General features: G+C 35.4%; 2 protein-coding genes across 6 annotated transcripts in view; both read left to right on the forward strand.

Annotated features, from left to right (window-relative positions):
* Positions 1–645: 645 nt before the first annotated feature.
* Positions 646–5,377, forward strand: LOC103499369 (NADH dehydrogenase [ubiquinone] 1 beta subcomplex subunit 3-B). Of its 3 annotated transcripts, XR_539801.3 has the most exons (3): positions 646–978; positions 4,426–4,510; positions 4,684–5,253. XR_539801.3 is itself a non-coding variant. In XM_008462358.3 (2 exons), exon 1 carries the CDS (start codon positions 745–747, stop codon positions 967–969), a length of 225 nt encoding a protein of 74 aa, XP_008460580.1. In that variant the 5' UTR covers positions 646–744; the 3' UTR covers positions 970–978; positions 4,426–5,253. The 3 variants fall into 3 exon arrangements, 2 of the variants coding, with proteins under 2 accessions (XP_008460580.1, XP_008460581.1); XM_008462358.3 differs by having other exon boundaries at positions 4,426–5,253; XM_008462359.3 differs by lacking the exon at positions 4,426–4,510 and having other exon boundaries at positions 652–978; positions 5,160–5,377.
* Positions 5,378–11,259: 5,882 nt separating this feature from the next.
* LOC103499370 (uncharacterized) overlaps positions 11,260–27,246 on the forward strand; it is a 44,391-nt gene continuing 28,404 nt past the window's right edge. Inside the window, exons 1-11 of one of the 3 annotated variants that reach the window (XM_051090807.1) lie at positions 11,260–11,596; positions 11,735–11,868; positions 12,118–12,175; positions 12,694–12,909; positions 16,311–16,592; positions 16,705–16,839; positions 16,921–17,046; positions 17,956–18,000; positions 18,328–18,435; positions 18,745–18,887; positions 19,010–19,133. In XM_051090807.1, coding sequence (XP_050946764.1) covers positions 11,369–11,596; positions 11,735–11,868; positions 12,118–12,175; positions 12,694–12,909; positions 16,311–16,592; positions 16,705–16,839; positions 16,921–17,046; positions 17,956–18,000; positions 18,328–18,435; positions 18,745–18,887; positions 19,010–19,133 — 1,599 coding nt within the window. In that variant the 5' untranslated portion in view covers positions 11,260–11,368. Of the gene's footprint in view, positions 11,597–11,734; positions 11,869–12,117; positions 12,226–12,693; positions 12,910–16,310; positions 16,593–16,704; positions 16,840–16,920; positions 17,047–17,955; positions 18,001–18,327; positions 18,436–18,744; positions 18,888–19,009; positions 19,134–27,246 lie in introns of those variants that run through there. The other 2 variants (XM_008462360.3, XM_051090808.1) reach the window with 2 other exon arrangements.

The raw sequence follows: 27,246 nt of genomic DNA on the forward strand, positions 1-27,246 counted from the left end.
GTGACAATTTGTAATTGGTTTCAAAATTTCTTATTCAATAGGTTGCACTCGAGTTGTTTTAATACTTATTTTTTAGAATTTTGTTATTTTGCTTCTACGAGTTATTCAAGTAAAGATATTAGAAGTAGGGTTAGCATATATTGTTGAGTAGAGAACAATTTTTGTTGGCTTGACACCGTCTCTCGAACTAAGAGAGGAGGCGGTATGGAAAGGGGTGTGACATAGCATCTTTATATTGTATATGCATATGTAGATGTAGAGATGTATATATTTTATTATTTCAAACATCTCATCTACGATCAGACATATATAGTAGTCTTAAGTTATTATAATTTGATTAGAATAGTTTGTGTTTGAGGTGTAGATTATTTTAGTTTGGGTTATAATAATATGTGTTTAGTGGGTAAATTATTTTAGTTTGATAAGAACATAGTAAACATTATAGCAAAAAAAATTAATCGTATTTATCTTTAACAATATATGATTGTTATAGTTCTAGATAATCTTTCACCCAAATGTCACCCTAATAACTAAATAGCTAAATAGAAGAGATAAACTTATCCTCTCCTTAAACTAAATAGCACCGAGTTGAAAGCATATTGGAAAGAAAGGGTAATAAAGTAATTTTAGTGTAGTTGAGGAGAAGGCTGAAAACTGGGAAGAGTGGAAAGGGAAAGTCGGGAGTGGACAATTTGGATCTCTATACTCGAAGAAGGAAAAGGAAATCAGAGCAAGCAATCTTCAATGGCGAATAAGCCTTTGGGATCGACGGGAGAGTTCTTCAGGAGGAGAGATGAATGGAGGAAGCATCCCATGCTTACCAATCAGTTCCGTCATGCCACCCCTGGCCTCGGCATCGCCCTCGTTGCTTTCGGCATCTACCTTGTCGGCGAGCAAGTTTACAACAGGATCAATTCTCCCTCGTCTTCTCACCACCACCATTCCGATGCATCCTCCGCCACCCATTAACTCCTACCGGTGATTTCTCCATCTCCTCGCTTCCATTTCCATTCTAATACTTTCTTTCCCATGCCGTCACATGAAACTTTTTTCGTGTTTGAATTGAATCGTACATATTCATTTTCCTCTTATCTGTGTGTTTTAATTATAAATTTTGTCACAATGCCATCTTAATGAATGAAGAGAACAAATCTGTTCTTTTCCTTCATCTTCCTAGGTCAAGTTTGTCCATTATGTCGGGATGCTCTAAAAATTTGTGCCTCCTTCATACATTGCGATGTGTGATTATTATTTTTTTAAAACTATTGTTTGGAGCATTTTGTCTTTTTTTACAATCTTTGTATGTGGAGTGGAACTTCTTGGATAAAGTCCTAGAGGTAATGGGATTTGGGAATATGTGGAGGCTTAGATTTGAAATTGTATTAGGTTAGTAAAATTTCCGTTTTTATCGGTGGAAATCTCTGAGGCGAAATCTTTTCTTCAAGGGGTCTTAAGCAACGGATTCCTCTATCACCCTTTCTCTTTATCTTAGTGCTAGATGTTCTAACCATGTTCATGCTGTTATGCGTGGAGAATATGGTGGTAAAGGAGTTTAAGGTGGGAAATGATTTAATTCATCTATCACAATGGACAGGGGAAGATCTTTTTTTTTTTTTTGTTGATCTTATTGGTTTGATGTCTTTTTGAAGTTATTTCTGACCTTGGGATGGGCAATAGCTCCAGTGGCTTAAACTGTTGTCTTTCTAAGTTGAGTTCTTAGGCTTTTTGGAAATGAGTGGGGTGAGTCAGTTCCCTTCCTCTTATCTAGGACTTCTTTTGGGTGGTAATTCGAAGAATCAAACTTTCTTCAATCTTCTTATGGAAACAAATTCAGGAACAGTTTGCAGGGAAAATAACATTATCGTCTAAGACTCTAAAGGAGGAAAACTTACTCTTGTCCAGTTGGTTTTGAGTGGGATTCTCGATTTTTTTTTATCTTTTGTTTAGAATTCTGGTATTAGTTACCTAAAATATTGAGAGAGAGATGAATATTTTCTTGTAGGAAGGTGTCAGTGAGGGGTGAGGGTCCCCTTTGGTTAGGTGGGAGGTTGTGGTGAAGATGGTGGAACTAGGAGGTTAGAGATTGGAGCTTGAGATTACATAAGGACCATCTAGTAAAATGGTTATGGAAGTTCTTGGTGGAGCTTAATGCTTTGTGGTACAGAAGCCATTTTCAGTAGTTATGGTCCATACACCCTCTAAATGGGTTTCAATTGGTGGGTTTTTTTAAGGAAACAATACTTTTCATTGAAAATATGTCATGTACCGTTGCTTGTCTTGAAAAATTCATTGATTCTTTGAAAAACAGTACCCAGGGATAAGATATTGAAACCTTTCAATAACCACCAAACAAAGATAACAAAATGTGGGAGACTATAAGTGAGATGGAAGCTTTCACAAGACTTAATAGAGAAGTATATCCATTGGAGGAGAGGCAACCAAATGCTTGTAGTGAGAGTTATGGAAAACAGACTTCAGGTGCACAAAACATGGTGATCAACCAGTCTTTTACCCTCTTATGAACTCAATGAATGCTGAAAATCCAGTGCTTGATCATCCTTCAAATACCGTCTAGAAAGAGAGAAATTGCGACCCAATGGGCTGTTTCCAAGGCCAAGCTTAAACCAAAAAAAAAAAAAAAGAGATTCAACTTGCCATGGATGCTTTTTGCCATTTTGCACAAAAAATAATTATCTTTTGAAATATCCAGCCCCAACTGGCCTGTAATGCCAAATTAGTATTTTCCAAACCATTGAAACCGAGGCCTCAGCATATTCAAACTAAGACTTCCATCACGAACATTTGGATCTTATCCATCGATCCAATTTCTCCTAAATTAACTCTAAAACCAGATTTTGATTTTGAAGGAACTTTTTCAAAGAAATATGCTAGGAAAAGTCACCTATCCCTTAAAGGTAACACAAAATGAAAGTCGCGATGAGAATATCCAAAAATTTCATCGCAGAGTCAACAGGGAAGAAACTTTACACAATTGGAGCCCACAAGCTTCCACTATGGAGCAAAGATCAAATGGAATTTGAGAAGGTGACAGGAGAGAAAAACTTACTTTTGATTTGTGGACATCGAGTTTTTTAACTGATTTTTGAAATAGTTCACTTAAGCTTCCCCATATTGTTCTTCTGAGAACCATGCTTTTGTCACTGGTGTCAAAGAATGAAATTCATATTCCTCACTGCTCACACGAACAATTGAACCGTCATCAGACACAATGGGAGATGGAAGGAGTACCACGATCAAATTGAATAGATGAATTCATAAAAGAAATGGTTGAATGTCTAAATCTTTGAGAGGAGTGAAGCAATTTTTGCAGCTTGAATGAAGATTGTTACACTTTTATGTGTGAAACCTGAGCGCAAATGCAAAAAAACTTCTATTGAGTTATTATTGATCTCTCATGGTTTGGAGAAATGGTGAGAAGTTTGTTTACATGAGTAATGAAGTGGAAGAGCTGAAATGAACTTTTTATCTTTTTCAGTTTTGGTGCCCAAAAAATAAAATTACACAGATGTTCCTCTTCCAAGCGATGTGATAAAATGGATTGGTTATCTTTGAGTAAGTGAGGAGAGATAGGGTTTAACTGAAGTCTGTTGGCTTATAAATTAATGACCACAATTTTTTCGGAAGAGAGGAGAGGGAATAGTTTTTTCTTTGAAACTGGAGAGAAAAAATATTAGTGATAACAAAGTATTAGCAACAACCTTGGCCATCTGTGTTCATTGTTTCTTTTTGTGGTTATGCACTCTTCATGCATCAAAGAGACGGTTGGACTATCCTTCTAATATTAGACAATCATCTTCACGGACCAATATGCTATTTTCAACTAAGATTTCTTCATCTTTCAGTGTTCTTGGTAGTGAGGAAGTGGATCAATTGGATAGGTCAACAGGGCTCGAGAGAGAAAAATTTTGACCCTTTAGAAACAGATCTCAATGCCTTGTTTCATTGTGAGAAAGAGCCAAAATCTGTCAATTTGCCTTCTACAACTCGCTCTTATCCCCAGGTCTTGCGAAATTCCAGATCATTTAAAGTCAATAATAGCTGCTTATGGAATTATTCTAATGTGATTCTTCAGCCGAGGACGAGCCTCTTTTGGTTTTTGGACTACTATGGCATGATAGCTATGAGGCTGCCGGTTGCATCTTCTTGCAAGTCTTTAAATTCGAATGGGTTCCTTATGAGAGAGATCTTTTTGTTTTGATTTGTATTTAGATTACTTTGGTCTGGTTCTGTTTAGCTAAAAAACATCTGGAAAGCTATTACTTCTAATTCCCTTCTTTGTGATCACCATCTATGTTCATTGTTTCTTTTTGTGGTTTTAACGTCGCATGAACAATAGATTGCATCCATTGGCCTTGATACTTCCTTCCTCCAAATCTTTAGTCTTTGATTTTCTCTTTCTGATAGAGACAACACAAGTGGCTGTTCTTTTTTCCCTCTTTCCTAGTCAACACCCATCTCCTTGGTTGCACATGTATAACCATTCCTACAAGTAAGTTCAAATCTTGGGTTCTCTTTCCATTATTTTTCCACGCTGGCTACCCCTTTCTCTTCTCCATTCTTTGGAACATTAGAGTGGAACGTTAAAATTTGTTAGAAAGTCAGACTTTTGTGTGGCGTGTACTTTATATTGCATTGCTATGGCTGATTCTTTGTAGCCGACAGGAGGAGGACCTTTACCATATGCTGTGGGGTTGCGAGTTTGTGCAATCTATCTGGAATGATTGACAAGCTTGTTTGTTTTATGTTTGACCCGGATTAGAGCTGATTACTTTAAGTTGGAGGAGGTGAATCTTAGTTCTCTATTTCGAGAGAAGGGCAAAGTTTTCGTGGTATGCTAGTTTCTTTGTAGGCATTTGACTAGAGAGGAATAACACGATCTTTAGGGAGGTGGAGAAATCGTGTGAGGAAGTTTAAGAAGCTCTCAATAAAAAGCTTGGTTTCGTCAAAAAAAAAAAAAAAAAGTAGAAGTAAAATAAAATGAAATAAAGAAAATGGGAATTATATATAAAATAACATTTTACACTTAACTTCGATTGTAATTTGTCAATTGGATGGATTTTTATAATGATATAGAACTTTTTCTTGATATGTTAAGAGTTATATTCATAAGATGCTTCCTTCTTAATACGACTTTGCAGATGCATTCCTGTTAGGTGAATCCAAGCTTGGAGTTCTACAGCACTCGTTCTCTTTTACCTCTTTTTTTTTTTTTTTAATGTGCAATAAAAGTAAAACTTTTGCTGGACAAAACACTTGGAGCTTGTGAATGTTCTTGATGAGGTTGGGATTGAAATTTCCATCACAACTGAAATGTTTAATTTTATAATCTAGTGGTTCTGGCAATTCATGTTGCTCATGGTCGGTGATGAGGTTTTCTTTTTATTCCATTAAATATGTGATTTTTAACATATGTTTCCTGAGTTAATATCTACCAAAATGGTGAAACGTAGTTGAAATAGTTGCCAGGAAGCTTATTAGTAGTAGTACGTAGTTGAAACTTAGTTGGAAGGTCTAGTGTTTTTCACTTTCTTAACCCCATTTGGTCCAGCAGGACGAAAATATTAGTTCGTGTATTGATGTATCCGTAAATGGAAAGTTTTGATATCGATAATAAAATTATAAAATAAATGCTTCCAAACTTTTCCCTTTCTATAAAAATGTCTCTCAGATTTTGGAACTCATTCAAGATTAGTAAAAAGATACTCTTGCCATTAATTTAGATGGAAACTAGTAACGTTTTATTTCAAGTTTCAAAGTTTCAAATATTTTTGTTAACTATTTGATATTTAAAACTACGTAGTACTTGTTTATCTAAACCTTAATAGTATTGGAGCATTTGCTCATCTTTCTATATCTTTCTTTCTCTCTTAATGGAGTAAACTCCTCTTCTGTATTCGGAAAGGATGATAGTTAATTTTTAATAATATTTTTTAGTTCTTTCTCTAGTTCTAATTTTTTTCTTTATCAAAATTCTTTATCATGATTATCTCTCTAATTTGCGAAATCTTTTCATTATAATTTCTTAATGTTTATATTCATATCATTCTTTTGGATACGAGTGTGGCTTGGTTAACCCGTGAATTTTGAATGAGATGAACATAAATTTAAGGAAGTAATTTTGATTATGATTTCTTAAATTAGATCAATTGATATAAATGATTTTGAACCATGATAAAAGGAAAAAGATTAACATAGACAAAGAATTTTTAGAATTATATTAGAATGAGACTATTAGAACTTTTGGATTATTCCTCTCTTCCCATGATGTCTAAACTAAAAAAGAAATTGTCCCCTAATCCGTCCGTAATTGAAACTTTCTCTTCTTCTTTCGCAAACAATACTAGATTTAATTCTGAGAATTTGGAAGAAACTCTATCCAAAAATAATAGTGTAGAAAATTAGCAAGCCTAGCAAGCAAATGAGTCCAAACGCCCACCTAAAGTCCATGAAAATTTTCATCATCTTGCCATTCATTTAAGCGTTGCTCAAATATAGGTTTTCAGCCCAAAATAATTAAGGATATAGCAAAAAGTTAAAAAAAATTACAATAAATTTTCTCATTAAAAGACAAAAATGCCCCTACAAGCCCAAAATAATAGTCCAACGCTTAAGTTCCACACTTCAACGCTTCGTCTTTTCCATTTCAACACTTCAACGTTCCGTCTTCTCATTTCTTCTCGCTTACGCTTCGTCTTCTCGTTTCTTCCTGTTTCGTTTGGTCTTTTGGTGTATGATTGAATGTATTACATCGTTTTTTATTTCTCAATTTCATCATTTACGATCTCTTTGCTTTTCATGTAAGTTATTTCTATTACTCATAAACTTTAGTTAATGTGTAATTTTTGTTTCTCATCTGCCATTGAAATCGATTTCTTTTTTTTTTTTTTTTTTGAAATGGTGTTCTTCGTCATGCTCTGTTTTAGGTTCGTGTGTTATTACTTAGGGTTAAGGTCTATCAGTGATATGATGGTAAATTGTTAGGGTTTAGTTCATTGGGTTGATGTATTATTTTTGTTTCTCATTTGGTCGTAACTCCATTGAAATATGTTTCTTCCTTTTATGTGATATGTTTCTATCAGTAATATGTTCTTCATCATGCATTGTTTTAGGCTTGTGAATCATTACTTAGAGTTAGGGTCTATTAGTAATATGTTTGTATTACTGATGGATTGTTAATTAGTGTTTAGTTCATTGATTTAACGTGTTTATTGTAATTTTAACGAATGGATGACAAAAAAGACATCATGGAAAATGAACCAAAAGAAACAAGGGTAAAAAGAGCCTCAAAACATGAAGGTTCATCAAGCAAAATAAAAAAAAAGGAAAAAATAGAAGTTATCCCTGATATATATGACATTGTTTCTAAGTTGTTATGTTGTATAGTTGTAACAATTCTTCTGCATTAAACAGAAAAAAGAATAATTAATTATTTCCAAAGAAATGTGGAAGCCTACCTTGAGAATCACTCTCTACTTTAATCTACAAACTATAGACCATATTATTGAAACTTTATCATCTAATTGTCTATGTTTATTTAAAGAATGGCCATCTGGACACTTATTAAATCTGAAAATGACTAAAATACCTTTACAGCTACTTCACACTTGATTAGAAGACAGTTGTCTCGACGGACAAAATGTGCTTTAAAAAATTGAAGATAACACTGTGGAGTTTTGCTTGCAAGATTTTTGTTTGATTACAAGATTAAATTGTGGTGAATACCCTATTGAGAATGTTTTACATGCAACATAAGAAAATGAGTTGATGGTTAAACAATTATTTTTTTAGAAATAATACTTCCATTAGTAGACAAAAGCTGAAGACTGCTTTTATTATCACTGTAAATCCTGCAGCGATACACAAGAAACTAGTAAAATTAGCCGATCTTTACTTTCTATACAATGTTTTGATTCTTATGAAAAATCACAATATTTTAGATTTGAAACATGTGAAAATGTTGGATGATAAACAAGAGTTTAAGAATTATCCTTGGAGAAGGTTGTGCTACAATCTTACAAAGCAATTCATTCAGAATGCTGTAAAATCCAAATGAAAAACTAAAAACTAAAAATCAGAATCTAAATCGTGCACCTTTCTACAAGGCTTCCCTATAGTTCTAGCTTATTGGGTATACGAAATACTTCGTTAACTTGTTGGTGGATATGTGACAAGAATAGGAAAAGGATGCCCAATAATATTGAATCGAAAATTCAGTGTACAACTAGATTGGCAAGATCTTGAATGTAATGTGTTTCTGGAAAAAGATATGTAAGTTTCTAATTCTTTTTTTTCTTTCTATATTTGTTTTTAATAAAAGTTATCAATGATAGTTGTCAGTCTATCACTTGTAGACTGATATCAAGTGATAAATTCACATCAGTGACAGATTCATATTGACCACGAGTGTGGTTGATTAATCGCATGTTGCTCATTGTGGGCTTTTTCCGTCTTCAAAATTGCTCTATACAGCGTAAGTATTTTATCAGTTTTTTATATTTTTTAAAAAAACCATAAAAAAAACTTGTTGGAATTTAAACAATAAAAAATTCTCTTTGATATGAGTATCCGAAATCAAACAGAGTGAGGGAGAGAGAGAAGATGACACTTTCTTAAAAAAAAATGACATTCTCTAATTTGTTGGAATACAATTGAAACTATATTCCAAATTTTAAATCAGAGTTAGAGGTTTCAAACCAAATTTCATCTTGATGTCAAAACTTTGACATTATTCAATTGTTGTCTCAAGTCAAATTATGGACATACTCCAAGCTTCACTAAATCAAAATTGAAGGTAAGAGAAATCTCGGAGAGGTCAAATTTCTACTCTAGATCAAAGTGGAAGTAAAGACAACAATGAACTCAAAATTATAATTAAAATATGCATGAAGATGCTACTCAAAATTCAATTTACAATTAAAGTGGAGAATAAATTCTGCTATAGGTCAGATTAAAATCCATGTTAAAATTCATCTTTTCTTTGCTTGGGTTAAATGTGTCAAGCAAACAAAAAATTGGGTCAAGAAATAATGAGTATAAACCTGCTAAGCAAGTGGGCTTAAACCCAAGTCCACCGAACAAATAGGCTCAAGTCCACTTGAAGCCCATAAAAATTTTCTATAAATAGAGACGTAGCCATTCATTTTGGGCATCTTTGGTTAAAGGAATAAATGAAGCAAACTTTGAAGAATTGAAGTTTCAAACTTCTAAAATCTCTCAAAATGTGCAAGTTTTCATCAACCCATAAATTACTATCTTTTGAAAGATCATTGAATACCTGAAAGATTAAACTTTCCTTAAATTCTAAAAAATGAAAGCTCAAATTGACTTGCAAGTACAAATTCCTAAAGATTGAGGAACAAGAGTAAAAATTAGAGACTGTATCTACTAAATAAATTAATATACAGAGTTCAATTATACAAATTATATTTATGGGAAAATCTCGCCTAAACTGTGTGTAAATGTTGTGTCGATGATATTTTATTTAGAACAATGTAGAAAAATATAAGATGAAAGACATATATATATATAATCTTATTAAACATGCCTTTTACTTGAAAATGAAAAATACTTTGTATAAGTTGAAATAAGAGACTTGAGAATATAGAAAGCAATAAAGTAAACTTCAGAACATAATGTGCGAAGAATTTGTATCTTTTATAGAAAGAGAAGTAGGTATACGTTTATTACAAAATAATTTATTTGTAAACAATAGTTTTTGTGAAACCACCTATATATTGTCATGATCATTATCTGATCCAATTAATACTTTGGTTGATTTCATAAAAGTACCTATAGACAATATCTGTGCAATTGTCCATGTGAGAAAACATGGTGTGATAGATATGTTCCAACACGTGGCACTATTTGTCATTATGCATTGTTAATTGTCATAGCAAAATATAATCTAACGGGAAATTGTTTTCTTCTAAACTAAAATGGATATTCTTTGTCATTTATTGCGCTTAAGGGAACCCTTGGTAAGAAAACATGTCTTTTAACATGTTGGCCACTGCATGTATGACATGTTTTCTAGCATGTACATGTATGACATGTCTTCCAAATGCACGACATAACACTCTTGCTCCATTACACAATTCATTAGATGTGTTTAAATTTTGCAGCAACATAATAGATAGTTCACCTTCAAAGTTAACTCACGGGGAGGTACTCCATTTGGTAGTAATGTATTCAACAACTCCTCTTGGTAAGAATTATTTGTATCGTCTATTGCTTAATCAAAACTAAAAGATGCAATGCTTTCTCCTAAAATATCTCATGGTTTCTTCATAAAAAATGTATGTGATCAGGCTTGATTTTGTAATTTGGGACAAATATTTTTTATTAACTCTATTCCATCATTTTTTACGTTGTGTATCAGCATCTCATTTGGAAATTGTATGAAGTTAAAATTAAAACCTTTAATTAGGAATGTGTGTATTTATGAATTGTATGACGTTGTGTATCAATATCTCATTCGAAAAAGCATTACATCTTTTTAGAAGAAAGCATGATCATACCTTCTGAACCTTTAATTAAAATTTAGCGAAGCATATAACTCAATTTTAGAGAAAGAAAATTCAAGTGCAATCTATTTTATTTAAAAACTTTTAGATGATTCTTACAAAGACTAACAAGACCAAACTTTAAAATAAGTTCTCCGTACCCACACTGACTATATGTTCTAATACACTACCTCAAACATGATCACTTTACAAACTCCTATTTGTGTTATAGATGTCATGATTACTTTACAAACTTCCCTATTTGGTTTATAGATATTTGAATTTATAGATGTGTGTATTCATGGATATGACAAGTACAACAATTTTAAATTTAATAAACATTAGGAATGAAAAAAAAAACAATATAACCCAGCAATCGGTTGAGTTTTGAATACCACTTGGGTTGCCAACCCAACCAGTTTGAAAATTAAGGTTGTTCTCAAAATGTCTACCAATCCAATCGTTAACACTTCTATATTTCACAAATTCGACAACTTTATCTGTAATCGGAAAGGATCACGTATCCAAAATTAGGGACAAAATTGAAATATCAGAAAAGTTGGGGGTCATACTTTTTGCCAAAAATATTATTCTCCCTGAAATTTTTTTGTAAATTTCCAAATGCCACATTTTGTTTTTGCCATTCCAACACATTTATCGTATATTTATTTATATGATAAGATACAATTTGCTTACGGTGATATTTTGGTAATTTGGAAGTCATTTTAAAAGTTAATCTCTCTTTTTATTCCAAAGGAGGAATGCGCGGAGGGCAGTGTTGAGTTCTAGTCCTCTGCAAGAGCAGTCTGTTTTCTTGGGAGCTTTTCTCTTTTAAGTCCGGTGCCATGGATGAACCCATTTCATCCAACGCCGAAACTCCACTTCCGACCAACTCAGACCAAGGAAACTCCGTAAATGGAGACGAACCCATGCCCGACCTTCCTCAGAACCCCTCCGATTCTTCTTCCTCCGACTCTGATTCTGAAGACGACGAATCCAACCAAAACCTTCAACTCCACTCCCTTCAATCTCAGCTCTCCTCCAATGCCTCCGACTATGATGCTCATGTTCAAGTAATTTTCCTCTTCTCTCTTTAATGCCTTTCTTCCCCATCATTTCTTCACCCATTTCTGCATTTACTAACTTTTACTTTGTTTTTGACGCCCTTTCCTGGTTCTTCTACTCTGTCTTTCTCATTCTCACTACTTCAGTACATAAAGCTTTTGAGGAAAGTTGGTGACATTGACAACCTCAGGAAAGCAAGGGAAGCAATGAGTGAGATATTTCCCTTGTCCCCTTCAATGTGGCAGGAATGGGCCAAGGACGAAGCATCTATTAATACTGGGTAATCTCGTCCATTTGTTTCCTCTCTTGGTTGTTATACTGTTGCTCTCCAAATTCATTTCTGTTTCTGTGCCATTCTTAACGTCTTCTGGGTTGGATTTGTTCCTTAAAGAACTGTTAATTTCGAAGTACTAACAAGCTCTTGAAATTTTATGGAAAAGAAAAAAGGATTTCGGATTTCTCTTAATCCTTCTCTTGTTGGCAGTTGGCTATTTAACACTGGTTAATTCTGCTCTCTATGCTTTTGCAGACCTGAGGCTCTTGCTGCAATTGAGAGACTATATGAGCGAGGGGTGTTTGATTATCTGGTTTGTATTGTCGTGTCATTTGGAGATTAGCCCTTGGTCTTACGAGGCATGTTACATGTTAGACTGAAGAATGTTAGCATATTACCAATTTTACTTTTGCTGAGTATCAATAGTTTCTCCACATATGTCCTTTTATTCTTGAACGTAATGTGAAAATTTGGAACCTCATATTATAAATCTATAAACTTCATCTATTGTCGAATTTAACCAATTGGATTTTGGGCTTTTACGTCCAAACAGTTGTTTTCTTATTTATGTTTATTTTTATTTTCAACAGCTAATTAGTTGCTTTGGGAATAAATATGGTTGTCTTTGAAACTCAGTTTTCTGCCTGAGTTTCTACTTTTAATGCATATAACGAATCCTTTTAGAGGACAATGGTTTGCTTTGTAATTATGGCTGTTTTATGAGAATGATGATATTTTGAACTTTGGTTGTAGAGGGTGTCATGATGTTTTCAGTTTTATCTTGTTGATCATGATCACATGAGATGGTTAACTTTTCACTATGTTATGCAGTCAGTTTCTCTTTGGCTTGACTACTTAAATTTCATTCGAGAATATGATCCATTGGTGCAAGATTGTGCAACTTCTGGAATTAAAAAGGTTAGAGATTTATTTGAACGTGCTCTCACAGCTGCTGGTTTGCACTTCACTGAGGCTGAAAAATTATGGGAAGCATATAGAGATTTTGAGAAAGCCATATATCAAACCATTGCTGAAACTGATGCTCAGGTTTGAATCGCTTTCCTAATTTCTTTTAATGTTTATGGCATCTTCCAGTGTTTTACAAATCCCTCTTGGGTGTGCCTAGGCTCAAGGTGCCAAGGCGAGGCTCACAAAATAAGGCATGTGCCTTTTGTGAAGCCCCAAGGCTCAAAACCCTGGGCCTTGGAGGCTTTTTCATTATTAAAAAAAATAGTAATAATTAATGGTTTTCCTTCTTTATTAAGTAATCAAATGTACTAAGCCTAAATGCAAATTTCTTGTGTTTGGGATCTTTATTTTCTATATTTCCACTTCAATGATGCTTTCTCTTTTTAAAGTAATATTTTTTATATGTAGTGCACCTTACAAAATAAGAGTGCGTTTTATGTGCGCCTTGTGCCTAGGCTCTAGAGGGCTATTGCGCCTTAGTGCGCCTTGGGCATTTAAAAACACTAGTATCTTCTATGAGGTCTCATTTACGATGTAACTTAGTTATAGACTCAAAGCTAATATTGCCTAGAGCTATGTATGCATGTCATATGCTACATTTTGTGTAATAAATGATGTAGAGATTTGAATTCTTGAAATGCATTTGAATTTACCACCGAACAAAAGATATTCTGAAATATGGTGTTTCTTTTTTGATAGAAACAACTTTCATTGAAAATAGAATGAGAGAGTACAGGGACATCCAAAGTGACAAGCCCCAAAAAACAACCCCACTATATGAAGGTTTCCAACTAGGTAAAATTCTGCCTAAAAAGTAATAATAAAAAGAGTAATAATAAAACACCTTTGAAACGAAAGCCCAAAGAGAAACATGAAATTTCACTAAGGACCAAACCTCATAAGGGTCCCTCTTCATCCCCTTGGAAATCCCATTGTTTCTCTCACCCCACAAATCCCAGATAACAACACCCATTGAACAAACCAAAGGAAATAACCTTTCTCTTTGAAAGGTGACTGAAGAAGGAATTCCCCAATCATTAGACGAACATTCCTCTGACAAGCAAGTGAAACATCAAACTACAGAAAGAAGAAAAACCATAAAGATCTCGCGTACTGACACTTCTAGAGAAGATGATCCAGTTTGTCCTTTGCCTTTCGACAAAGAATGCCACAAAAAGGGCCCATTAATGAAGGAAATTTTCTCGAAACATTATCCATTGTGTTCACATGGCTAAAGAAAACTTGCTAGATGAAGAACCCAACTTTCTTAGGAATCTTGATCCTCCGAAGAACATCGAGAAGACCGATTTGACGACGGGAGAAAGGTCAACTAAAGCCTTAAAGAAAGACTTACAAGAGAAATCCTCCACCAGATTAGACTCTAAACAAGAACATCCCTGAGAACTTTGCTCGAATAACCTTTGAATTTTTCATCACCCATTGGCTCTGTTTTGCTATCTTCAAAAGAGAGGAAACCTGAGAACTTTCTCCTTCGTCATTGGTGATAGACTGATAATCAACTTTAATGGCACTTTGTTTTTTTTTCATGGGCTAAGTTACCATCCGATTAAAAAATTTATCTGCGAAGGTTGTTCTTTTAGCTTGTGTTGGATTAAAAGACGTGGCAATTTTACGTGAATACCAACTTATATACTCTACTTTTGAAGAAAATTCTCCAGCATTTTGTGAAATGCTAACCACCCTTGTTTGCCTTTCACACTCGAATGATGGAGTGTCCACCTGACTATGGCCAAAGGTCACAACATAACACCCATCCCTTCTTTGCCCTAGACTTCGAGAACTTCAGTCTTCCTTTGTCTAACTTCCCCTGTTTCTTTCCTGTTTCTAGAAGAAACGATCTTTCAAACCTCTTAATTACTCCGATAATGCCGATAAAGATCTTTGAGCTTCCACTTCTTCCACAAGGAAGCAAGCTACTGTCTTCTGAATAAGGCCCACATTATTCGTGAATCCTTTTTGTAGCCCGTGGATTTTTGGGGATAACTCATCTCCCTATTTTGTAAATGGCTTCTTCATTTAAATATATATTTTATTTACTATATACAATAAAGAAAGGATCAATTCCTAATTCTAGCTCAATAACACGATCATGGTATCAACCTAGGGGTAGAGAAAAATGGAGCAAAAAAATTATTGCAGAACACTGCAGTACCCGTTCTATTTCTAGTAGGAGCATCTCAAATTCTCGGACAATAGCCCTCCTTACTTGTTGGTCGTCTTAGCCTCCATTACATTTACTTCAATGAGCTTACCTGATCTTCGTTTGTTGTTGCTCTCATCGTATGCTCGATCAATATTTGGGTTTTTTCTACACTACGATCCAAAAAGTCCAGATAAGAGAGCTAACCTACACCAAAGGGGTCTGATTGAGGAAAAGAAGATTATTGGAGTTTAGATTATTTTTTGTTGGTTGTTTGCTTCCTCTCCCATACCATATGTCGTACTTCTTCTGTCTTTCTCCTTTTTCCTACCCTGGAAAACATGCCTTTTCGCGGCTAGGGCCTAAGACACCCGAAGATATCAGTGAAATCTGGCTTGGTGCCCCTCCTCCATCTGTGCGCTGTGGATATGAGTCGAAGGAAAGGCCATTTGTTTAATGGGAATCCAAGATTTTCATAGGATGGACATCTAGATTATCGTGTTTGTTTTGCGGTAACGTTGGATGCCCATTTTCGAGATTCCCATGTTGAGGGCATACTCTTTTACATTTTTGTCCTTTTTGTCTTCTCTTGTATATATAACAAAATCACTCATCTTTATTTGCATTTCATAACTAAAATCAATACTTTCAACCATATATACCCCTTTTTTGGTTATATTGTAATTATTTTTAAGAAAGATATTCAAATGCCAATTGATTTTTGTTTTATAAAAAATCTTAAATTAATATAGATTATTTTGTTTGAGAGTAGATATCATAATGAATAGGCATACGAGCATTCATAGAACATTATAGAAATCCAAGACATTCTCGAGTAGAAATCCTACAAAACAAGCACATGTATCTAAATATTCTCAGTTATTTGAAAAAATATTCATACATAACAAACATGGTTATCCAAAGATACCAAATTGTTGTGATTCTTTGTGTCTATACTTTTGGGGATCTAAAGATTTCAATTGTCTCCCCCCCAAAAAAAAAAAGTTTTAAGAGTATAATTACAAGAGGTCTTGGTCTCAAACATCTCTCAATGGCCTCGCTGGATCCCTACAGATTCTATCATTTCTCTTCGTCGCTGTTTCTTTGTATTTCTTTCACTTTTCTTTTTGTTTACTCCTTTTGGAGTTTGTATCTTTTGAGCATTGTCTTTTCATCTCTTCAACTTGTTGGAAAAAAATAGAAGTAATAACCAAATGAATGCAAAAGAGCACATATTTTAGTAGATCCGTATGGTAGGTTTATTATCTTTTTCATAAATATTTCAAGTTATATTCAAGAGCTGCATATTTTTCTGTAGGCAAAGGAAAAACAAATCCAGCTAATTCGAAGCATTTTCCATCGTCAATTGTCACTTCCTTTATCTAATATGAGTTCAACACTTGAGACCTATAAAGCATGGGAGTTGGAAGTGAAACAAGGATGCGCTCTTGATACGGAATCTAATTATTCTGATGGGGTTCCCACTCTAGTGGCCTCAACTTATCGAAGAGCATTGGATATGTATAATGCCCGTGTTCAATTGGAAGACCAAATATCAAAACAGGATTTAACTGATACTGAAAGACTTCACCAGTACATCGTATAACACTTGCAATTTATTATGCATACCATACTTTTTTGGATTTGATTCATCATAAAGCTTTTCCTTGCCAGTTTTGAATAGAACTTCTTAATTTCTATTTTTCCTCCAGATTTATCTAAAATTTGAACAATCTGCTGGAGATCCAGCAAGGGTCCAAGTTCTGTTTGAGCGTGCAATCGCCGATTTTCCAGTATCGGTTGATCTTTGGCTAGATTATACCTGTTACATAGACAAAACTTTGAAGGTTTCTTCTTCCAGTTTCCTTTCAACTATGGATATATCTTAAGATATAATTACAATTTATACATGGCATTTGGGTTTTCAGGTCGGCAATATTGTGAGGAACGTTTACTCCAGGGCGACTAGGAATTGTCCATGGATAGGTGATCTTTGGGTTCGATATTTGCTTGCTCTGGAACGTTCTCATGCTTCTGAAGGTGAAATTGCTTCAGTAAGCATCGACGACCATGCCCTTTATCTGGAGCTGTTTAATTAAGTACAATTTGGTCTGACTTCATTTGACATGATGATTATTTTACATTTGTCACAAGCAAATCCTCCCTATTTGGTCTTGGCTAACGTTGATTTACTTAATGCTGCTGTCATGTTTCTTACTGAAGCTTCAGAAGTTTGCCTTGCTTTTATTGGAAAAGTAATTGAGAGCAGTGAAAAAAATTGAAGTAAATAAGGGAAATTTGAGTGCTTTATTCAAGAAGTAATTTTATCTTTTTGGCTTTTGCCTGATGTTTGGTTCCTCTCCTCTTAGTTTGATCTGATTTGTTTTACATCATAAATGAAATTGTAGTTGTTAGGTGGATGACATCTTGCTGCTGGAGTTTGTACCTTCTTTTTTGTATTTATTTATTTCTATTTTCAGTGTGTGAATAGCTGTATAATAAGTTCTACTCCTACATGATTTGAGATCAGAATCATGTTAGGCCTCCGATATTGCTGAAGTATTTCCAAAATGGTAGAAAGGGGAGTGCAGGGTGAAAGTAGAATGTGGGAAGGGGTTGTTTCCTTTTGTTCCTTATTGTCTTGTTTTATTTGGTTCATTATTTTGTACTTCGAGCCTTAGTCTCACTCGTTGCTCATTATATCAACAAAGAGGATTGTTTCTGTTTGGAAAAAAATGTGGGAAGGAGACTGCTGAGATAATATATGGAGTAAGAGTGGTCAGTATATATTTAGTTGTCAGTAGGGTTATGCTGTTTGTAATAGGAAAGTAGTCGTGAGGAGGGAGAGAACCAGCTCTCTGCTATCGGCTGGAGTGTAAGCCTTAGGGCTATCTTTTGATTATCGAATATTAGTAATAGTAAGGGAATACCTTACGAATTATTTTTCTTGATGCACTGTACAGGTCTTTGAGAAGTCTTTGCAGTGCTCATTCTCAACCTTGGATGAGGTATGTAGTTATTTTTCTGGATATATGCCTAATTATTCTTGTTGTCCTAATGCAATCTATGGGGGTTCCTATATAGTAGGTCTGCAGTACTCCCTCTAAAGGATGGGCTTTTAGTTTTAGGAGGATGAACTTATATTATCATTATCTTTTATATGATAAGAAATGATTACATTGAATAAGTTGAATACATCAAGAAAATGGCAACTTCTATCATGATTTACTTGGCATTTTCATAAATGTTACGCTTGAGACAAATTCACAATCAAGAAGTAAGATTTTAAATTATCATTTCAGTTTGATGATATTGCATGCTTTACCTTGTTGTAGTACTTGGATTTGTTTCTTACACGAATTGATGGCTTGAGGCGAAGAATCTCATCTGGAGTTCAGCTAGAGGATGCATTGGAATATTCATTGATTAAAGAGACCTTTCAGGTTTTCCATATGTTTCTCCATGTTCTTGGATTTCATTTGCTGTGTAAACTGTTGATTACCAATCTGCTTATATTGAATGTCTCCTGTTCTTTCTTCATAGATGGGGATATGGAGATTTATTTTCAATTTGTCTCAATTCTTCTTCGTCTTCTACTTTTCTAATGACTTTTGTTTTCTTAAAAAAAAAAAGTGGGAAGAATGGTAAAGATGATGAAGGGTAGTTCTGCTTTTATTTGTTTCTTATTAAAAATTTCCTTCTTATTTAGTTGGACATTCACATGAACTTATACCTGATGATTTTATTTGTAGCGTGCATCAGATTACTTATCACCGCAGCTAAAGAATTCAGAAGTTTTGGTGCGTTTGTATGCTTATTGGGCCCGTTTAGAGATAAACTTGGGGAAAGATCTAGATTCTGCCCGTGGAGTTTGGGAAAGTTTGCTTAAGATCTGGTTTTCCTCACTGTCCTTTTATGATCTTTCTTGCTTCTATGTTACCCCATTATGAAACACTTTTCTTCTTTGTTTACCGTCTCTGGAAGTCATTTGTTTTTCTGTTGCTTCTCCGTCGGCAGTGGCTCATTATTGGCAGCATGGGAGGGTTATATAGCAATGGAAGTTGAGTTGAACCATATAAATAATGCCAGGTCTATATATAAGAGATGTTACAGCAAAAGATTTACAGGGAGTGGTTCAGAGGTAAAATTACTTTGAGTTGCTGACATCTCCATAGCCATTCTTTTTCCTTTACTAGTTTTGTTGCAAGGTTTATACCTGCTGTCAGTTGGGTAGCTAGTAGTACCTCTGGGGCTTCCCTCTAAAAACAATTGGCGTATTTAGTATTTTTAACATGCCTATATTGCTCCTTTTTAAATTTTTATTATATAAATGTCAAAAACACTATTTACCAACTTAAATTTGAGAGAGTGAATTGGTTTTCCTTATTATTAAATATATGCAAAGTTGGTCTTCTTTTATAGGAGAAAGACCTTTTACAAATAAGGAAAGAATAAAAGCAATAATGGATAAACATATGAACAATAATAAGTATATGCAAATATAGAAATTTCAACACTCCCCCTCAAGCTAAATTTTTATGGGAAGGTAATAATTGGAGAAAGCTGAACCACTTAGCTAAATGGTCTAAAATTACCAAAAGCCGAGGAGAACAAGAAATATGGCTCTTTTTATCAAAATGGGGATGGAGATTCATGTCAGAACAGAAGGCCTTGTGGTGCAAAGTAGTTAAAAGTATTCACGGTATCCACCCCTTCCTTTAGCACACTAGCGGGAACGAGAATTTGAGTTTGAGAAGCCCATGGATTAGTATTTCAAGAGAATAGAATTGCACAAGATTAAAGCACTAGCCACCTTCATAATTGGTAATGGTAGCAAAGTGTATTTCTAGACTGATCCATGGTTGGATAATATTTCCCTAAACAGCAAGTTCCCTAGATTATCTCATATTGCCCTCTTGCCTAAATGGTCAATTTCCGAGCACTGGGATAGCCAAACTAACTTTTGAGCGGTTTACTTTAGAAGATTATTGAAAGAGGAGGTGATTGTTATCTTTCAATCACGGATGATTTCTTTAAATGGGAAAATGGTAAACTCTATCCCAGATAAGAAAGTTTGGTCCCTAGATCGAAGTGGCTTCTTCACTATTAAATTCTTGGTTACTCATCTATCACTTGCTTCTCCCTTTGATATTTCTTTATACAAGGGGCTTTGGGAAACTAACAGTCCTAAAAGAGTCGACATATCTGTTTGGAATATGCTCCAAGGGAATTTAAATTGTGCCTCTTCACTGCAGAAAAAGCTTCCCCCTCATTGTCTATCTCCTCATATGTGCCATCTATGTTGTATGAATCAAGGAGACCTTCAACACCTTTTCTGTTAATAAGGGCAATGGGAACATCGAGGTCAGACACAACATGTAAAGTACTTTGGATAGTTGAAGGATTACCAGTTTCATTTGTCGAAGTCTCACATTAGCTATGCGAAGGATCAACTATCTTGTGATTAAAAAACAATCTAATTAGGTTTTCTTTCTTCTCTTTCCCTCTTTTCTCTGTCCTCTGTCCTTCCCCGTCTCCTTTTTTCGGTCACCCTTCCTCACCCTTTCCATCCTTCCCTAAGCTCCTTTCCTTCTCGACCACTAAAATTTAGCATCCTCCACCAATCTAGCCGTCAGAAACAAGTCTTCTTTTGTCCCCTCAGTATTTAAGTTTATTATTGAAGTCAAGAGTTGCAAAGTTAATGGTTCTTATTTCTGCACTTGGTTGGAAGACTGTAAGTATTTTGTGGAGGATGTAGAAAATAAAAAATCCTTGCCACTTGTCAAATCTCATTTAGATTGGTTTGTGGATCGAATTTTGGAGCCTCGACAAATTCAGGTTACCTCCTTCTTCACTTGAAGAGCCAAGGACGATGCAGGGGTTATCAAAATCTCCAAACTTGTTGCCTCTTATGGATGGGTGTTGAGATGTACTGTATGGCTTGAATCTGGAGGACATTTTTACTTGCATGTTCCGGTGGGTCTGAATAAACAGGGGTGGATATCTTTTGTCAACATGATTAAGGGATTCTGTTTCAGATTAACAAGCAAGGAAGATGCGTAGATGAAGGGAGTTGATATGTTAGAATTGCCGTCATTTCCTTAAAAAGGTTGCTTCAAGGTATGGCGGTATTTAATTAAATCATCATTCCCCTACCTCAGCTCTGACAATAGAGAGCACATTTCCAAAGTAGGGTAAGTCATCCTTTTGGGTTCATAAGAACAGTGAGGTGCCCAGAGAAGATTTTAAAAGTCTGTGGATCGTTACTCGTCTGTTTGAGTTTAATGATTGGAAGGATGTTAAAATAGTGCTGGAGGATCATTTCCATTCCATAATTACCATTCCATAATTACCATTAATCCTTTATCTGCAAATAAAGCTATAACTAAATCTCCCTTATGCAATCTTGAAGACAAGGTTGAGTTCCTGGGAAAATGGCAGGGATATGGTCTCTTCCATATATTATTTGAAAAGTGGAACGGCTCAAAACATAGTAGACCCGATGTGGTGAAAGGTTATGGTGGTTGGATCTCTATTAAAACTTACCATTGGATTATTGGAGCATAGACGTTTTTAAAGCCGTTGGAGGATACTTTGGAGTTCTTGAAAGCATCTCTTTAGAAACCATGAATCGTATTAACTGTTCGAAGGCCAAAGTAAAGGTCAGTCGAAATCTTTGTGGTTTTCTGCTAACTATAGTTGAATTATGAGATGCATTTGAAGGCAATATTTTATTAAATTTTGGGAACATAAAAAGCATTACAAGCTCCAAAGGCCATTAAAGAAGCTTTGTTCATTAGCATCTTCAACAATTTGATCGATCTACTTAGGATAAATCAAGCTCTTTTAGAGGAAGGAGAAACTCCAGATACGTTGAAACTGAAATGGACCTTTCTTTCCTTAAACTGAAATGGACCTTTCTTTCCTTAAAGTACTTGAATGAACCCAAAGTGGCAGGTCTGCGTGTTCTCTTTCAGAGCGTATAAGAGCCGGCATAGATAAAAAGATCGCTAAAATCTCTTTAAAATCCCAGTGTATTGAAGTTCTCACGAAACCTAAGAAGCACAGACACTTCAGTTTGGATAGCGTGTTCGTGTCTGACACGTGTCAGACACTTGAACACTCTGACACTTGGTGGACACCTATTGGACGCTTGCTAGTGCAACAAATATATTAGACATGCATAGAACACTCGTTGAGTAGACTAAAAAGACACATATATTAGACATGCATAGAACACTCGTTGAGTAGACTAAAAAGACACATATATGACAATAATAATAACTTTTGAGCATGGAATACATTAAATTAAGTCTTTTAAGCATATAAATATAACAATTCATTAACTATGAATTTTCTTTTACTATAAAAATAATATATATATATATATATATATATAGATGTATTTATTTATTTATTTATTTTAAAAATGAGTATTTTAATAAACGTATCCTTGTCGCGTCGTGTCCTAGATTTTAAAATATGGTGTGTCGTCGTGTCCGTGTTGTGTCTCGTATCCGTGTCCGTGCTTCTTAGCATGAAACCAATGGTAGAAGACTGCAGTATCATTTTTGCTTAACTTTCAGCTTTACTCTTTGTTCAAAGTAGGGGACCTTAGTATGAAAATTGTTACGTGGAATACGAGAGAATTAAGAGATCCAAAGAAGGAGAGATTCTTGAAAACACATAGTCCAGAGATTGTTTTAATCCAAGATTAAAAAAAAGATGAATTTGACATAGGTTTTATCAAATCAATCTAGAGCTCCAATTAAGTAGGCTGGGATTTTGTGTAAACAGACGGATATTCAGGAGGATTGCTCACCATTTGGGACATGAACAGATTAATTGTTTTAGAATCTTTAAAGGAGGTTACTCTCTGACTGTCAAATGCCTCACTCTGTGTAGAAAAGTTTGCTGGATCACTAAGCTGTTGGCCCCAACGACTATAGGGAGAGAGTTTTTATGGCCAGAAGCACTCTCTCTGTCCGGTTATTGCTCACAAGCCCGATGAGTTGGTGGGGATTTCAACATCACAAGATGGGCTCGCGAGAGGTTCTGTATTGGAAGGGCTACCAGAGGTATGAGAAAGTTTAATAATTTATCGATAAAGCTAACCCTTCGGAAGCTCCTCTTAGTAATGGCAGGTTCACATGGTCCCTCAAAGGTAGCTTAGTTGCGAGTTCTATAATAGACAGATTTTTCATCTCTAAAGACTGGGACGATGCTTTTGAGAATTCAAAGGTCAATAGACAGTCTCGATTTTTCTCTGAGCACTTCCCCTTCATTCTTGAAGCTGGTTCAATTAGTTGGGTGCTCCCTTTAGATTCTCCAACATTTGGTTGATGGATAAAGCTTGTGTAACTGTGATCGAAAGATCTTGGAGGCAAAGTGCTGTTGTAGGGTGGGCAGGATTTGTTCTAAGTGTCAAGCTCAGAAAAGCGAAAGAGGCAGTGAAAGCCTGGTTTGCTCAATTCCAGGAGAATCAGAAAAGAAAAGAAAAGGAGCTGCTTCTTGAAATTGAAAGGTGGGATCTGCTGGCAGAAGAGGGGCATCTCACAGACGGTGAAAGTGATTTAAGATCTTCCTTGAAAACAGATTTAATGTTCTTGTATCGGATTGAAGAGACAAGTTTAATCCAGAAAAGTAAGCTTAATTGGCTGAAATTGGGAGATGAAAATACAAATTTCATCTATAGATTTTTGGGCGGCAAGAAAAAGAAAGAATCTGATCACAGAATTGATTGATGATCATGGTGTGTTAAGTAATTCGTTCAAGGAAATTGAAGGCTTAATTTTGAATTTTTATGAACTTTATTCAAAAAGCTCAGGCTTGAGTTGAAAATGTGCAACTCCAAGGTAGAATTCAACACTCACAGCTACTTTTCAGAAGTGGAGATAAAGGCAATCATCAAGATGCTTGGCAAGAATAAAGTACCTGTCCCAGATGATTTTACAGCAGAGTTTCTTTCGATACTTTTGGGGGACTATGAAGCCAAATATCCTAGTTCTCTTCAATGACTTCATTTGTTTACTTCAGAAAAAGGAGCTAGCAGTCGCTGTGAAAGACTATAGGCCCATTGGTTTAACTACATTGACATACATGGTTATTGCCAAGGTCTTAGCGGAGAGACTAAAGAAGGTTATGCCTTCCATCACTGCCGAGACTCAGAGTGCCTTCGTAGGAGGAAGGCGATTCTTGGACCCCATTCTTGTCACTAATTAGGTAGTGGGGGAATATCAGGTTACAAAAAAGAAAGGATGGATCCTTAAACTTGACCTTGAGGAAGCATTCGATAGTATTGATTGGGACATTTCAGAAAACATTTTGCAGAATACAAAGTTTGAGCCAACTTGGTTAAATGGATTATGGGATGTGTAAAGAGCCCAAGATATTCCATCTTCATCAGTGAAAGACCAAGAGGAAGAATATTGGCTACTAGGGGGATTCGACAAGGTGATCCTCTCTAACCTTTTCTTTCCCATTGTTGAGTGAAGTTTCGGGGGTGCTTGTTGATAGAATTTACCTAAATGGTCAATACGAAGGCTTCATGTTGGGAAAGTAAAAAGTCCATGTTTCTATCGTCAAGTATGTGGATGACACCCTCTTGTTTTGCAAATATGACAACAAATGTTATATAAGCTAAAACAGGTGATGGAGTTTTTCAAATGGTGTTCGGGGCAAAAGGAACTGGAATACATGGCTGTAAAACTGAAGTGTAAGGTGGAACATACTCCTTTCTTATATCTGGGTCTCCTGTTGAGGGGTTATGCAAAACAATCTTGTAAGTCGGTACTTTCCAGCATTTCAACTCACTTCATGTCTTCCTTTCTGATACCCGAAGGGTTATATCTTGACCAGATTGAATATTGAGGAATTTCTTTTGGGAAGGGTATAGCAGCAGCAAAGTTAGCCACTTAGTCAAGTGGGAATCAATCAATAATTCAGCTAAGGATGAAGGCCTCGGGCTGGGGGGTTTCAAAGCTAAAAACGTGGCCCTCTTTGCCAAGTGGGGCTGGTGGTATTTTGAGGAAGAAGAGGCTTTATGGCACAAGGTAGTGCGTAGTGTCATGAGCATGCTTGTCCAATGCGTTGTTTACCACATACCCAAACATCCTCAAACCACCTTATCTTTATGTTTTGTACTTAGTTTAGTCTATTATTTTCCTTTTTTTGTCACTGACCTTAGGTGTGACGTTTCTCACTTTTCATATGCAAGTCTGTCAAAGTTAAAAAAGTCTAAGATGTACTATAGGGAAGACATACTAGTTGAATCCTCGACCAAGCCTTGTTGTACTCTTTGCAATCTAAGCTTTCTTTGCAATTGACAATCTTCAATGCTTTCTTTAATGATGTTTTCAATGCTTTTCTCTCACTCATGTTTTATAGAACCAATTTGTCTCAAAACATGAAGGGAGGCTACATCATACCGTGAGTTTGCCTGCGACTTTTGGATTTAATACGTGTTTGATAAGCTGTGATTGTGACACGTAGCATTCATGGAGAGGACTTGTTTAATTGGCACCGGTTGGAAAGGAGGATAAAAGCTTGAGAAGCCGTTGGGTTAGTTTTCTCGCGCTTGGTTAAATGTGGAAGCTTTCACTAAATTCAAACTTGGGAATGGTAGGCGGATCGCCTTTTGGTTAGTCACATGGGAGGGAGATACCTCTTTTAATAGTCGTTTTCAAAACTGTTCAGAATTACATCACTTTCGAAAGGATCGATTATGGAGCATTGGGATCTAGAGTTGAACTCTTTGTCTATTAATTTTCGTCAATTACTAAAGGAAGATGAGATTGTGGAATTTCAAGAGTTGATTGGTATAATTTCAGCAAGAAGAGTACTCGAGACACTTGTTAAAAGAATTTGGTCTCTAGAGAGAAACGGTTTATTCTCAATTAAATCTCTAACCTCTCATCTTTCACCCTCTTCCCCATTACATATAGTGATGTACATGGCTATATGGAAGACTAAAAGCCCGAGAAGGGTGAATATTTTGGTTTGGGTGATGGTGGCTGGTCAATTGAAAGTGTCTACAGTTTTGCAAAGACAATTACAAATAGTTGTCTTTCACCCTCAATCTGCCCGTCTTGTCTCCAGCATGAAGAAGCTTACCTCTTTTTTCTTTGCTCATATGCACCCAATTGCTGGGTAAAGCTTTTCTCCATCTTTAAAATGTCTTGGGGTGTCTCACTTCGAGAGTAGAGAATCGGGCTAGACAGCTTTTAGGAGGGCCTCATTTTAACAAGACTGCATAGATCCTTGGTGAAATGCAGTCAGGGTCTTATTGGCTGATTTTTGGTTTGAAAAAAACCCAAGGACTTTCCTCAACAAATCTCTTCATTGGTTCGATCGTTTTGAAAATGCTTATCGAAATGCTTCCTTGTGGTACATTCTTTCTGAGGAATTTGACATTTACTGCATCCCTGAATTAAATCTGAATTGGGGTGCTTTCATTTCAGCAATCTAATCAAGGCTCAGAGTTTGTTGGTCTTTGGTCTCATTCCTTACTTACTTACTGGTGCTTTGGGTCAGTCTAGTTTTGGTGTATTAGATCTTGGTTCTTGGTTTTTTGACTTGCTTTTATATTTTCTTGTGCTGTAGAGGCCTTCATTTTGTCCTCATTTTATATGTTCGAGGAAGTTAAGGGGGTGTCAACCTTGTTGAGATGTTCGGGTGCATCTACTGATCCCTAGGTTCTTGTACTTTGAGCTTTTGCCTCATTATTAATATAAATAAAAGACCCGTTTCCTTTTAAAAAAAAAGGATCAACAATCCTGTCTTGGCTCCTTTGATTGAATTTTCTTCTAGTATAAAACTTAAACTCAGGAACTTGATCAATATGATCATTTTGTAGTATCTCTCCCCGTGATTGAAAATTTTCTGTGTTTGACATCATAGAACTAGTGACATCTGGATAGGAAACTGGACGGGAAAGAGGAATACAAATTACGCAAAAGTTTTCTTCCAAATTTGGTTTCTCCCCTAAGAGAATTTTGGGAAAAATAGGGTTGCTTTTCTAGAAAAGTCACATCCATACTCCTCGAAACATTTATAACCTTTTTGATTTGAAGAGTAACCCACGAAAATGCATTTAACATCCCTATGATCAAGTTTAGACCGAAAATGACTAGGAATATGAACATAAATAGTACACCCAATAATTTTGGGAGGTAATTTAGAAGATGTGCAAGATGTTGGAAAAACAAGTTTAAGACAGTCGATGAGAGTTTTAAAGTTCAAGATCTTACTTGCCA

This window comes from Cucumis melo, chromosome 10 (assembly GCF_025177605.1).
Source record: "Cucumis melo cultivar AY chromosome 10, USDA_Cmelo_AY_1.0, whole genome shotgun sequence".
Taxonomy (NCBI): Eukaryota; Viridiplantae; Streptophyta; class Magnoliopsida; order Cucurbitales; family Cucurbitaceae; genus Cucumis; species Cucumis melo.